Source organism: Macrotis lagotis, chromosome 1 (genome assembly GCF_037893015.1).
Source record: "Macrotis lagotis isolate mMagLag1 chromosome 1, bilby.v1.9.chrom.fasta, whole genome shotgun sequence".
NCBI lineage: Eukaryota > Metazoa > Chordata > Mammalia > Peramelemorphia > Peramelidae > Macrotis > Macrotis lagotis.
The window spans coordinates 52,806,867-52,821,569 of record NC_133658.1 but is presented as its reverse complement, the minus strand read 5'-3'; the positions used below and the strand labels follow the sequence as shown (position 1 = coordinate 52,821,569).

At 42.9% G+C, this 14,703-nt stretch overlaps 1 protein-coding gene across 9 annotated transcripts in view; it reads left to right on the top strand.

Moving 5' to 3' along the window:
- The window catches only part of ZC3H18 (zinc finger CCCH-type containing 18), an 82,873-nt gene extending 78,020 nt beyond the window's left edge, over positions 1–4,853 (top strand). For all 9 annotated transcript variants that reach the window (XM_074201332.1, XM_074201326.1, XM_074201306.1 and 6 more), the window contains 2 exons: positions 2,630–2,726; positions 3,919–4,853. In XM_074201332.1, coding sequence (XP_074057433.1) covers positions 2,630–2,726; positions 3,919–4,120 — 299 coding nt within the window. In that variant the 3' untranslated portion in view covers positions 4,121–4,853. The remainder of the gene's footprint in view (positions 1–2,629; positions 2,727–3,918) is intronic.
- The last annotated feature ends 9,850 nt before the right edge of the window (positions 4,854–14,703 follow it).

The following is a 14,703-nucleotide window of genomic DNA, read 5'->3' as shown; positions in this document are numbered from 1 at the left end:
GATTTAAAAAAAAGTGAGTGGGAAACCAAATTGAGCACAAATAACTTTTCCCAAGTTTGACTACTAAAGCAATAAAATCATAGATTTAGAGCAGGAAGACACCTTAGAATTCATTTAGTTCAGTTCCCTTATTTAATAGAAAATTAAATCAAAGATCAGATATGAGAAATGATGAAAGTGATTTACCTAAATCTGGTGTTCTTTCCACCTCAGTGCCTATAGAATAATAACTTGAGGTGGTGGGGCTTTTGTTTTAAAGACTGGGAGAAGCCTGGATGTGTTTATAGGCAGGGAATGGAGAGACTAAAGAGGACTGAAGAATGGTGGTGAAAAGAGAGACTGAAGTCAGACCAAGAACACAAGGAGAGGGATTCACTTTGACACTTTCCTCAGAGGCTAGAACAGAGAAAGGAAAGTGTGGAGGAAGAGATGGTGAATTTTGAGAAGGGGGAGAAGAGGAAACTGACTGAAAACATTCCCCAGGGTCCTCAATTGAGAAGGAAGGAATAGCTTAGCAGGGTTGAGAAAAGAACGTCTGTCCTATGTTGTGTGAAGATGTAGAGATGCAAAGGCAAAAGGAAACAGCCTCTGCCTTCAGGGAGCTTACATTTCAATGAGGAAGACAATATTATGTGTCCATAAGTATATGTAGAATGTGTAGCCATCTCCAGTCATCCTGATCTATATCTGATCACTGGACCCAAAGGACTACTGAAGAGAAAATGAGGTGGATGACATAGCATAGCCTTGCCTCACTCAAATACAATTCATGAGCTTGTCATGGCATCACCTCCCTGATGTCATGGCCTTCAATGAATGAAGAAGAAAAAACAACAGCAATATGTAGATATGTACAAAACTATGACAAGGGGGCACAGGCTACAGAGGGATCAGAAGCCTCTTTTAGAAGGCTTCATTTAAACTGCATCTTGAAGGGAAAAAGGAACTCTTTTAAGAGGTGAAGATGAGGAGGACCTTCCAGACATGGAGGACAGCCAGTTCAAAAGTACATAAATGGGGCATGAAGAAATATGTATGTTCAGGGAGCAGCAGCAAATAGACTGGCATGACTAGACCATAGACAAGGCAATGGGTGAAGTGACTTGCCCAAGGTCACACAGCTAGGTAATTATTAAGTGTCTTAGATTGAATTTGAACTTGGGTCCTCCTGACTCCACCTAGCTGACCCTAAATTTTTTTTTTTAATATTTTACTCCAGAGGCAATTGGAAACCATTGAAGTGTATTAAGTAAGAGTGTGAGGTGGGTCAGGCCTCCTTTAGGAAAATCTTTTAGGAAAAAACTGAATGGAGGGTAGATGGGGGAGGGGAAGATTGGAAGCAAAGGAGTCCAATTTAAAGAGGGTATTGCATAGTCTGGGCAAGAGATGATGAGTGGCCATGTGATGGAGAGAACTGACCTGGGCAAATGATGTTAAGGAGATAGAAAAGATAGGATTTGGTAGCTGATTGGAGATATGGAACAAGTGAGAATGATTCAATCATTTGAAAATGTGATCCTTGAGATCTACAGGAAAGATCAGAAGAGATGTGGACTTAGGGGGGAAAGAGAAGTGGGTTCTGTTTTGGACATGTTGAATTTGAGATGTCATGCAGTTAAAAATGTCCAAAAGATAGTTGGCTATGTCAGGCTGGACCCAGGGAGAGAGAGTAGATCTGAATAAATAGACATGAGAATCCATGGGAGATTCTCCAAGTGAGAATAGAGAGAGAGAGAGAAAAGAGAAGAGGGCCTAGGAAGGACTTGAAAGACACACAGTTATTGGACTTGACACAGATAATATCCATCAAAGCATATTGAGAAATAGCAGGAGGAGGAGAAAGAGGAGAGAGCAGCATCACAATAATCCAAAGAGGAGAGTGTATAGAGGAGACTTAACTTTACAAATGACTACACAATCTATGATCTAGTCATACCAGCTGATTTTCTGCTCCTTGCATAGATGTGTCCCCCACCCCCACCCTGTCCCTGTTTATATCAACAGTGCCACTGACTGCAGAAAGGTCAAGGAAGAACAGGTTTGAAAAAAGCTCATTGGATTGGGTGATTAAGAGATCATTGGTAACTTTGAACAGAGCAGTTTCATTTGAGGTCAGAAGCCAGAGAGCTTTGGAGTAGGCTAAGAGGAGGTAGAAGTACCAAGAGTAAACAACATATTCAAGAAATTAGAAAAGGGAGAAGCTTTTAAAGATGCAAAAGACTTAGGAAGGAAGCTATAGACAGAAAGAAGTCAAATAAATTATAGTCTCTTGGAGGAGGTAGAGTTTATAGAGTAGACTGGAGTGTGGTTTCTACAGGGGCACTGGAAGAGTCCAAAAGAAAGGTCCAAGATGAAGGAAAATGTATTCATGACAGAGTAGAATTTCCAGCAAGCACAGTAGAAGGGAAGCATATGGCAGTTTGTGTGATCTTAAGGAAAATGAAATAGCATGGGATATAATTAAGATTTTTCCTTAGACATAAGCTAAGTCTCATCTGCCACTGACATAACTCCAAATTGTCATATTCTTAAAGATTACTTTCAATACTTAATGTGATTGTTAGTGGCTCAGGGGATCTTGACAAGTCATGAGATGAAAAAAATAACTTCTTTTCACCTTGTATTTCAGGTTCTCGTGATAGGAAACCAGGTGGGAGAATCTCTTCTCCCAAACAGGAACGCCAGAGAGGACAGAACCCCAAACCACCTCTGACTCAACCAGATAGGTGAGTTGTCTCTTCTATTTTTCCTCACCAAATTAAGTGGCTCCTTTCTTGTAAAGGAAGCAGAACCTTAACTGTTGTGACTTTGTAAAAGATCCATTGAGCCTTGGCTAAACAGTCAAGATTCCTGATTTTAAAATGCTTCAGTCCTTCAGGGATGCTGTTTCCACTATCAGAGAGGACAAACTCTTTGAGCCTTAACAGATCCTCCAACCAGGCTGTAGCCAAAATGCTCACCGCCCTATGACCAGTGTGGAGATAAACATCTCTGAGGTTGACCTTCATCTTCAGGCCACAGCCAGTGCACTCCTGGCCTCATGCCCACAGCCTTGCCAACCTGAACTTGCTTCCTAACAAAGAGCCAACAAGAAGCTCTTTATAATCTGTATTAAAAGACAAAGAGGAGAGTATAACTAATATCTACCAATAATCTAAAAACTTCTTATTTTACTTAAGTTGAACTATTTGCTCCACCAAATATTTCCTTAGTCCTGTTAATGAATAGATTAACTGACTTGAGTTTTGCCTCCCCCCCATAGTAAAGTTGCTAAAGGCCTGGTAGCCTCACATTATTAAACATTTGTGTGTGAAACTGAGAAACAAGACAAAAATGAAACTGCACAAGGGAACCTGAAGAAGTAACAGGAGCTGGTAAATCCAGATTCCCCTCCTGTAAAACAGAGCTTTGAATCCTTCAGTTCTGGGTCGATCTTTTCACACAGCTTCCATTTCAGGGGAGGCAGGCAAGTGAACAAGGAGGGCCAGCAGACTTCTTTCCTGTGGCCCGGGGGTTCTAGCTTTTTGGCTGCAGAATCACCTAGAAAGTCATTCTAGAGACTGCAGGACAGGAAAGACCCAGAGAGGTCAAACCCAGAAGCAGAGAGAGGTAGAGCCGGCCTTGAGAAGTAGGAGCCTGGCTTGTCCAAATGCTCGGCCAGCCATAAGAGCAGGGAGAGAATTGGAATCCCTCCTCAAAGGCACTTCTGACCCTTGGGTTTTTCAGACATTTCACAAAGCATTTCCTCAAGGTGACTTCTCCCAAGGAGTCCATGGTTGAAGTCAGTCGGTTCTTACCTTTTACTCCCTTGCAGAGGAGTCAGAGTGAGGAGGAGACCTTGCCAGGCCAGTGTGTCAGGTCTGCTCTTTACCCCTCCTTGCCCCACTTTCTTACCTTTCTCTCTCCCTTCCTTCCCAGGAAACGCCAGCTATCCCCCCAGTCCAAGAGTTCAAGCAAAGTCACCAGTGTGCCCGGCAAAGCCTCTGACGGCCCAGCCACAGCTGGTGCCAAGTCTGGGAAGTCAAGCACGCTATCAAGACGGGAGGAGCTTTTGAAGCAGCTAAAGGCCGTGGAAGATGCCATTGCTCGAAAGCGGGCCAAAATCCCTGGGAAAGTATAGCCCCTGACTTGGCCCATCATAGACTCTTACGTGTTTTTATAAATAGAGTAAGCGCAGCCATTTTGGATTGTGCAGTTAATGTCTTCTTTTGGCTGCGGTTCTTTTTTAAAATTAAAAAAAGAAAAAAGAAAAAAAAGTTTCTCAGCTGGAAAAGAAGCCGCCCATATAATGAAGATGATTCTGATTCCCAGCTGCTTCCCAGTGAGATGGACCGAGCCAGCACCGAGGCAGAGGCACAGGCAGCAACATCTTCAATGTAAATTATAAATCCTGGACTCCTGATTCCAGCCCCATTGGATACTTGATCTCTCTCTCTCTCCTCCCCCATACCCTCTTGTTCTTTTTTCATCCTCCTCTTCCTCTACCCCCCCACCCCCCTCCCTTTGCTAGCCACGAGTTGTATTCTAGTTAGCCTTGCTGTGTCTTGTGTCTTCAGCAATGCAGTTCTATTTCCTGTGTAACAAGAAAACCGAATACTTCTGTGAACTACTGGCAACATCTTCCCCTCCCTTGCCCCATCCCCAAGATCAAAAATATATATATAGATATAGATATATATATATTCTTGACTAAAGTCTGATTGGGAAATACTTCCTGTCTTTTATTTTAAGCATCAGATTGTTTTAGTTGATTAAAAAAGAAAAAAGCAAGGGTATTGTTTGGGCGTCTGTCTAATGAGGAGGGTCTTTTTTTTGAGGGGGTCTCCTAAAATAAAATATTTTGATAAACAGTTCTTCCTGCCCTTTTAGTTGTGTCCACCTATACTGGAATGACTCTTCTCCCATTTCCTGCTCTTACCTTTGGATCTGCTCACCCATGCAACTAGCGAAGTTCTAGAAATCATAGATTCAAATGACACCTTTCCTACAGATTCCTGGTTGTAGAGGTCAGGAGAGAAGACTTCTTTTTCCATATGCCATGTAACTTAGAGTTCATGGAATGAAATTAATCTACTGAAGCCTGTTTACATCACCTTAGACCAAGAAGCTGCTGTCTTGGCTCTGCTGAGTGACTTCAGTTTGCTCAAGGTCGACTTTGCTTTTCCTATATTTATATTATTGTGTATCCAAGTGTTTTTTTTTTTTAATTTTTGTCATCATCCAATCAGATAACTCACATTTCATAGTCCTTTAAGGCTTGCACAACCCTATAAAGCCTATGTGTATGTGATACAAGTGGTTTTTTCCATAGTTTTAACAGTTAAGGAAGTAAGCTCAGAGAAGGTAAATAAATTACTTGCTTATGGTCACACACCTCTTAAGTGTTAGAGCTGATATTTGAATACAGGTTTCCTAACTTGGTCACTGAAATTACGTATATTTCCAATGGAACTACCAAAAGTTCAAGCAATGAATAGGACATTTGATAAGAATTAGCTTTTGTTAGCATAGCCTTTGATGTAGCAACTTTGTGAGGTAGACAGTGCAAGCATATGCTCTTGATGAAGGAAGTTTGTCTATAATCATTGGAGTCAAACTCAAGCTTCTTTCCACTGCAATAACAGCCCTCTCTACTTTGAGAAAAGAAACATGTCCTGATTGTTTAATTGTAGACAGACTTGTTACTTTCTTCTGGTAAAATATGGGCAGAAAGACTTGCAAAATGAATCCTAGCATGAGTCAGAACAAACCTTCCAGATCATCTGGATGTGGACTCATACTTAGAACTTCAGAGCTCAGATCCTTAGACCTCAGTTGGCCCAACACCCTCATACAAATGAGGGGAATTGACTTCCCATGCATTTTCCAGGTAAGTAGTGGTAGAGCTGGGGCTAGAACCAATCCATGCACCCCGGTCCCAACACCAGCTCTACCTCAATCTCACCACCCCTTAGGAAACTTAAGGGTCACAATGCTCTTGACTGCAAATAACCTTAGAGATCATCTAATACAGCCCTTTTCATTTTACTGAAAAGAAATGTGTTTTCAACAAAAAGCACCAGCCCTGGTCTTTGAGGACCGCCTATGATCCTTGCCTCAAAACACATAGTTGTACTTGCTCCAATAACAGACCTCTTTCACAATCGGTGAACAGCCCCTGCTATTCTGTAGTACAAAAGAAAACGTACAGTGGCAAGAAGATTGACTTTAAGTTCGAAAAGACCGAGGTTCTGGTTCTGATTCTTATATAAAATGGCAATGATGATAATAGCTTAATACTGCCTATCTCACCGAGTTGGATTATCAGCTGATGTGTTGGAAAGTGATTTTTACAAGCTAAATCACATAAATGTAAGTTATTAATGTGGGTGAATGTGGAAGGGAATGCAAAGAATATAGATTGAGCATATTCCTAAGTAATAAAAATATATTACAGGCAGTTTGAGGGTGAAGGTCAAGATGAAATAGTCATGGTGACCCATTCTGCCTCCCTTCATGTTAACCCAGGAATGCTTGGTGGGGAGATAGGATTTCAGGAACTACTTTTTTTACCCTGGTTTAGAAAGGAGGATCACAGAATAATGAATAGAATTGAATGGAACCTTAGAGCTAATCTGGTGAGATGCCCCTCATTTTATAGTTGGGGAGCCTGAGAGCCAGTGTTTTTGCTGAGGTCATACATCGCTGTGATTGAGTGACTGAGATGGAACTCACTCTGGTTTAGCATGCTAGCAGCCATCTGGAGGCAAAGAGAAGAGAATCAATGAGGAAGAAATTCAGAGGTAACAGTGAAAGAAGTACAAGACCTGAGCAGTGGAACCAGGGTTTAAATCCCAACTGCTGATTCACTATTTGTGTGCCTTTGAGCAAGTCATCTGATTTTTCCAGAACCCAATTGCTTCTGTAAAGTGGGGTTGGAGAAGATTAGATATCTAATAAGCCTTTAAGCCAAAAACTGTACTAAATGCTGTTCCAATATATGACCCTATTAATTTGGACTTGGCCTGATTTTTTTAAAAAAGGAAAAAGAAAAATACCACCACCACCCCGGTGATGGGGGGGGGGGGGGATCTAGATAGGAAAAACCTCTTGTTGGGCATATTATTTAGCTGCTCACAGACTCAGTTTGCTCATTTGTCAAATGATATTACTAAGGATTTGTTCATTAATGAAATAATATATATGAACATGTAACCATAACTCTACAAACATAAGCTTTAATCATTCTTTGTGGGAGAATGTAAGAATATGACTAAAAGATATGACAGTGTGCCTCTGAGCAAGGTGCCTAATTTCTCCAGACCCTAGTTAGCAGATTAGATGGACAGAATAAAGGGCAGGAATGGATCAAGGCTTTTTCTGAGGTCTCTTCTTGCCCACTAAAAGAAGATATTGAATCCAAGTGTTGGGATCTAGATAAGCAGCATCAAAGGATCAAGTGTTTCATGGTATGAAATCTCGGGGAGTCCAGGGATGGCACTCTGCAATGAATGGTCCCCACCCTGTTGGCTCCTCTTTTATGGATTTTTTTATACTATTACATATTTGTGCTTTTCATGTCTCCCTTTCCCCCCAACTAAACTATGTTCTCTGAGATGAACTATATCTTAATTATCATTATTTCTTCTAAGAAGCACAAAGCTTTGCAAAGATACTTAATCTTGTTCAAGCAATAAATGGTGATCTGAAAGGGTCAGCCAATTATCTAAAGACATTGTGAAAGTATCAAGAAATTCTCAGAACAAAATCCACTTCAATTTTGGTTTTTTTAGTTTTTGCAAGGCAATGGGTTCAGTGGCTTGCCCAAGGCCACACAGCTAGGTAATTATTAAGTGTCTGAGGCTGGATTTGAACTCAGGTACTCCTGACTCCAGGGCCGGTGCTCTATCCACTACGCCACCTAGCCACCCCCTTTTTTTTGAATGTATACATTTTCATAAGACTTTTTTGAAAGAGGAAATATTATAGAAACAATGATCCTGGATCATGATACCTCTAAAACTCTACAAAATCATTGACCTAGGATGATCTTTATGCTAGGGTTTGGAGAGACAGCATCTCAAGATGCTTCGGTAATGTGATTCAGCGATTTGAGCAGTAGCTTGGTATGAATTTCTGAAGAGGATGCATTGAAGTGGAAGGAGACGAACCTTTTAAAGATTGCCCAAAGGAGAACATTGTGTTCTCTTCTAAAGAACCCCCAGGCTTTCCCTTGGACTCCAGTCAAAGGTGAAGAATGTGGACCTGATCTATCAGAGATGGGATGCCATGGAGAAGGGAAACAATGGGGAAGTAGCAGTGAAGATAACCCACAGAAGCCTCATCTATACCCTAAACTTTATCAAAGTGTGAATATTCAGGATTTCATTAGAACCAAATAGTCCACAGGAAATCAGTTTACTATACAGAGTTTGGGGACTAAAGAAAAGACAAGTGAGAAAGGTCATGAAGGTCAAGATTGGACATTGCATTGATCTGATTTTTAGTATTTTCCTAAATGCCTGTGGCCATCATGTAAATTATTCTCTTGGGACTGCTTACTTTTATACCATATCAGCTCATATAAGTTTGTCCAAGTTCCCAGATTCTTTATATTCATAATTTCTTTTGAATCAATAATATTCCATTACCCTTGCATTTGCCAAATATTGATACTTTCTGTTTCTAATTTCTTGTTACAAGTGCATATCAGTACATATGAAACCTTTTCCTTTCATAATATGCAGTAACCTGTTCATTTCAGGGCACATTCTATTTGTGACTTCAGAAAAGGAGTCATTTCTGCCATATCATTACTATAACAAGGTTAGTGTTAAATCTTTACATTTTTTCATTTAATCCTCATAACTTTAAAATGAGAGAGGCAAAGCTAAGATCTGACTTCACAATCTGGCTCCCATTTACATTTTTAAAAGTTTCATATTAACCCCCTTCCACACTTTCAATCACAGTGAATTCCATATAACAAATTTCATCTCCAGTCTACACCTCTTTAGCCTCCATCACTCTCTCTGGAATGCACCCCTTCCTCACCTCCTCCTGGTAGAATCCCTAGCTAATGTCAAAGCTCAGCTTGGATGTCAACTCCTATGCAAAGCATTTCCTGAATCTTCCAACTATCATCATTCACTCCCTCCCAACTTTGTATATATTTCATATTTATATTTGTCTGTGCTGAAACTCCTCCCCAATCCTGTTAGAATGTAATCACTTTGAGGGCATGAACTGGGACCCCTTTGTTTGGCTTGATGTCCTAAGAGACTAGCGCATTATACATAGTGGGTTCTCGATATATAGTTACTAAATTGAATCTCCATTTTACAAAGGAACTTTCTTGTCTAAAGACAAAAAGACTTGTCTAAGATAACCGAGTAGGATCATAAGAATAAAAGCTAACATTTTATAAAGTGTCTACTGTGTACTAAGTACTTTCCAAATAATTGTGGTCTCATTTGATTTTTCTCAACAATCCTAGAAGCTAAATGCTCATTTTTGTGCTCTGACTCCACAGTTGTGGATACAGGTGCTATTCTCCCTCACAGCTGCTCTAACGTTGTCCCTGGTTGTTGCGCTGATGGACCGAGCAAGCCCATTAAGGCTGATCGCCCCCCATGTCGCTGTTGGGGTGGACAGTGTTCTTTTGCTTCTGCTCATCTCCCTCAGCATCAGTTCATGCAAGGAGGAGAGAGAGAGAATTTTTTAACACAGATCTGATAATACCATAGCCTGAAGCAATGCCTTCTGGAGGGTTGTGCTTCCTTGTCTTCTGGCTTCTCCTTCTTTCTGATTTCTTTCTGCCCCTTTTTTCTTTAAATCACGGGGTCCTAAAGGGTCCTGGGGATGATCTAGTCCAGTGCTGTCATTTTACAAAGGAAGGGAACTGAGTCCCAAAGAGGGGAGATGACTTGTCGGCAGTCACAGATGTAGGGACAGAGGCCAAATCCTACCCCAAATCTTCTGAATCCAAAGTCAGCTCTCTTAGCACCACTTTGGCCTACTCTGTGGAGAGAAAGCTTGATATTTTGGACAGAGTCCAGTAGACTTGGGTTCTGAGTCTCCCTTCCGATATACTCTGGGACCTTGAACGAGTCACTGAAGCGGAGTGTCCGTTTCCTCATTCCTAAACAGATCGATGGTGATCAATCCCAGCTTCCGGGGCTGCTGTGAGCTTCGAGGGATCACCTGGGCGCAGCCTCGGGAGCCACCTGGAGCTCCTCTGCCCTTGCCCGGGCTGGGTCTGCCTCCTGCCGGCTCTCCGGCCCCGGCCTCCCTGGGTCCGGGTCCAGCCCTCCCCACCCACCTGCTGACAGTCCCGGCCGCCCCTGGGGCTGCAGGGGCCAGCCCAGGCGGGGCCCTGGCGGGGTGCCCTCGCTATCTGGGCGTCGGAGGAAATCGCTGCGGCTTCCCGAGGGCCGGGGCTGCCCAGAGGTTGCCCGGCGCCCCTGGCCGCGCTTGCTTCCTGCCCTTCGGACCCACTCAGCCCTGCCCGCGCGCCCTTTCCAGTCTTGCCCAACCTGGGACTTCTGCCGCTCGCCCCAGCCCGGGGCTGCCCACAAGTGGCGCCCGCCCCCCGTCCTCTGGCCACCCCACTCGGCGCCCGACTTACACGACGTCTGCCTCGCTGCCCACCCTGCCCCTCAGCCTGGATCCGAATTCCAGTGCCGAAGCCTCCGTTTCGCCATCTCCGAAGTCAAGCTCCTATTTCTCCTCCTTACCCACTGGGCTGTTGGTGTGCGGCAAGCCTTGCTAACTTAAAACGTTCTAAGAATTACAGTAATTGCCCGCAGCCCTTGAACGGCTGCTGCGCTTCCCCGTCCCTTGTGTCCCCCAAACAGGCTTCCTTGGGCAGAGAGATCCAGGGCCAGAGGAAGGGTGTGTGCCCAGGTGCCGCCCAAATGACCTCGAAGGCGGCCAGAGCCTTCAGTTCACCAGTGCCAAGGAAGCGCTGGCCCCCGCTGGCCCCAGCTTCCTGAACGTAGACAAAGAAGGGTTCTGAGGGGAGCTGTCCGTCCGAGGGGGGACGAGCTGTGCGTTTGGGCTAGTGAGCCTCACAGATGCTGTTCTCTGGCGAGTCAGAAAGCACGTTGTGATGTGTTTTACAGACTGGCAGGGGCAGATGGAGAGGTTACGTGGCTTGTCCGGTGGCTTAGTGGGGAGCACCACCTAAAACCCGGGGTCTCCTTTCTCTCTACTAGAGCCCTTCCCAAGACAAGTGGGTCCAACCTTGTCTTTTGCCAGCAGGAGGACCAAGATGTGGTGGGAGAGGGAAGAAATCCTAGCCCTGGGGTTCAGATTAGCTGGGCGTGTGACCAGACCCAGTCACTTCCTAGATGGATAACACTGGATCAGTGCCTTCCCCCTGCATTTCAGCTTCCTCTTTTACTAAAACCAAGGAACTGAATCTCGAAGAGCACTCAGCTTATTGGATTCTGACCTGCTGTCAATGGCTCAACGAATCATTGAGTGGGGGGTGGCTGGGGGGCGCAGTGGATAAAGCACCGGCCCTGGAGTCAGGAGGACCTGGGTTCAAATTCGGGCTCAGACACTTCATAATAACCTAGCGGTGTGGCCTTGGGCAAGCCACTTAACCCCATTGCCTTGCAAAAACCTAAAAACAAAAACAAAAACAAGAATCATTGAGGGAGACTCTTCAGAAAGAATAACCAAAAAGAAACGTGAAGTCAGTACCTTCCTTTGCCACATCATCAGGGCAAAGAGATGGAAATACACACACACACACACACACACACACACACACACACACACACACACTTCCTATGGCCCTGAGCCATATGTACCACTTGTACCAGAGTTCCAGTGCCATACACGAAGGAAGGGAGGGAAACCCGGACTCTTGACCCACTAAGCATTTCCCTGGACATGGAACAGTTCTAGAGACAGCCCCTCCTAGGAACCCAATGGTACTCCCAGCACCAGAGTTGCTTCATTAGTGCCTTCTCATACGGTCACGCCCTACTGTTGTTCAGTCATTCAAGTCCTGTCCAACTATTCATGACCCTATTTGGAATTTTCTGGGCAAAGGCATAGGAGGGGTTTACCATTTCCTTCTCCAGTTCATTTTACAGATAGGAAACTGAGGCAAACAGGGTTGGGAGACTTGCCCAGGGTCATATACCTCATTGACTTTCTTTAGCTCTCTTGCACTGTGTTAATTTTAAGAGAGTCTGGGGAAGGGACTAATTTGGTGTGTCATCTCTATTGCTTCTTGCCTATGTGGCCTTGGGGAAGTCAATTCCCCATTCAGACTCATCTATAAAAGGAGACATCCTATACTCTAACACACCATGTTCTAAGGTATCTTCCAACATGAACTGGAAAAGTCCAACAGGCTGCAAAAGAACCATATACTATATTCAAATTACCTGAGTTTGAACCCTACTTTTAGTCCATTTTTGTGACTTTAGGAAAGTCTCTTCCCCTCTTTTAACCTCAATTTTCTCTGCTGTAAAATAGGAGAGGGAAGGTAGACTAAGGCACCCAAGATTCTAAACTTGATGATCTTAGTTAAAACTTTTCCCTTAGAGCTTGATCCCTTTACCCTGCCCCTATCTATATGCAGCAGATCTCTCCTGAATCCAATAGTAAAACAAGTGATAGCCAGTAGCCTTGCTCTAGCAGGTGGAATTCACATCTGTGCCTCAGGGAGGAGGTCAGAAGCCTCAGATTGGCTTAAAAAAGAGAAAGAGGTCCCACTAGGCTTGGATCGAGCTGCTCTGAAGCCCTAAGTGAAATGAACACCTCCCAAGAAGGAATGATTAAGCCAGAAAGAGAAAGAAGACTTGACTTGTTCAACAAATCCTGGAATCACCAGGCATTCCATTTCCCCTTATAGTTTGAAATCCTCAGAACCTCAGAGGAGAGAAGCCATCCATCTGGCTCAACCTGTAGGTGACTAAACTACCCTACAACATCCTCTAGTGATGGAAAACTCATCTATCCCTCCAGATACAGTCCATTTGGGCAAAGCTCTGAGTCAGAAATCCTATACCCAGCCTAAATCTGCTTCCATGAAACTTCCCAAAGTGAATTCTCCCTAAGTCTTGTCTTTAAACGAAACATTCTCAATTCCTTCAGAGAATCCTCAGAAGGTATTACTTCAAGATCTGCCACATCATCCTGGCTACCGTTCTCTGGACTCTCTCCAAAACAAAAGAATGTGATGTGACCTGATCAGGGCAGAGGAATTACCATATTTCCTTATTCAAGACTTCTCTTAAATACCTTTTTTTTTTAGTTTTTGCAAGGCAATGGGGTCAGGTGACTTGCCCAAGGTCACACAGATAGGTAATTAAGTGTTTGAGGTCACATTTGAATTCAGGTCCTCCTGACTCCAGGACTGGTGCTCTATCCACTGAGCCACCTAACTGTCCCTCACTGCTTCTCTTAAGACAACCTAAGCTGGCATTTCCTTCTGTTATCCTCTTGCACTGCCATCATATATAGAGGTCACTCAAAAAAGCCCCAGGTCATTTTCTCACAAACCTTTGTCTAGCTACGTTACCCAATTTTGTACCTGTAAAAGTGACTTTTTGAGTCCAAGTGTTAAGATTTTGTATTTATCCTCATTAAGTTTTATCTTAGATTTGACCAACATTCTGTCAAATAAACATGAAGTTTGTAGAATATCACCTGAGTTAGAAGCTTGTGAAATTTGTTATAAACTGAAACTATTAAAAGCCCCATAGAGTTTCAGAACTTTAAGAAACTTTAGGAATCAAACAGTGCAACATCTTCCCAGACTAATCATCTACAAGACAGGTAGATGTACAGAACACCAGGCCTGGAATCTAGAGAACTGAGTTCAAATGTAGCCTCAGATATTTCCTAATTTTGTGACCCTGGGCAAGTCATTTAACTTCTGTTAACTACTGCCTTGGCTTCCTTATCTGTAACATGGGGAATGGTAAGTACCTACCTCTCAGAGTTGTTGTGAGGGTAAAATGAGGTTGAGGGCTTTGAAAAATCTTAAAACTATGTAGAAGTTAACTATTCTCATTGTAGCAAAAAAACAAGAACAAAAAATAAACACTAGAAACGCCAAAGTCCTAGACAAGCAGGTCATAGAAAGTTTGAGTAAATTAAGAGTATGTGCAGCAAATACACGAATACAGTGGAACATGATTACACTATAAAAATGACAATTATGAAGAATACAAAGAAATGTGAAAATGTGAGGATGCTTGTTCAAAAGGATGCAGGAAAGAAGAATCAGAGCAACCATTTGGGGCCAACAATTCTGAAAAAACAAGATGAAAAAAATGACTAGGGTATCTATACCCTCTGACCCAAAACAACTATGTAAAAAAAAAAATCAAAATCCATCTCCCCGCCGCCAAATTCGTAGAAGAAAAAGAGCTCTGAAGAGGAATTTGTAACCAAAAAAGTTGGGATTTTTTTATGGTCTTTTTTTAAAGTTAAATTCACTCTAAAAAATCAAAAGTAGTTTGGAGTTGATGGTATTATGATGTTACTTTAATATTTCTTTCATAGGTGGTCATTCTCCAATCACAATGAATTAATGAATTTATTAATGATAGTTGTTAGAAACAATGTAGATCATAATTTCAGAGTTATACTTTCCGAGGGCAGTCTTATCTTACTCCTGTCCCCAGCCTGCTTGCTGTCCATGTCAAAGCCAGAAGAAGCCAGGCTGGAGGCAGATTGCATGTAATCAATGTAATC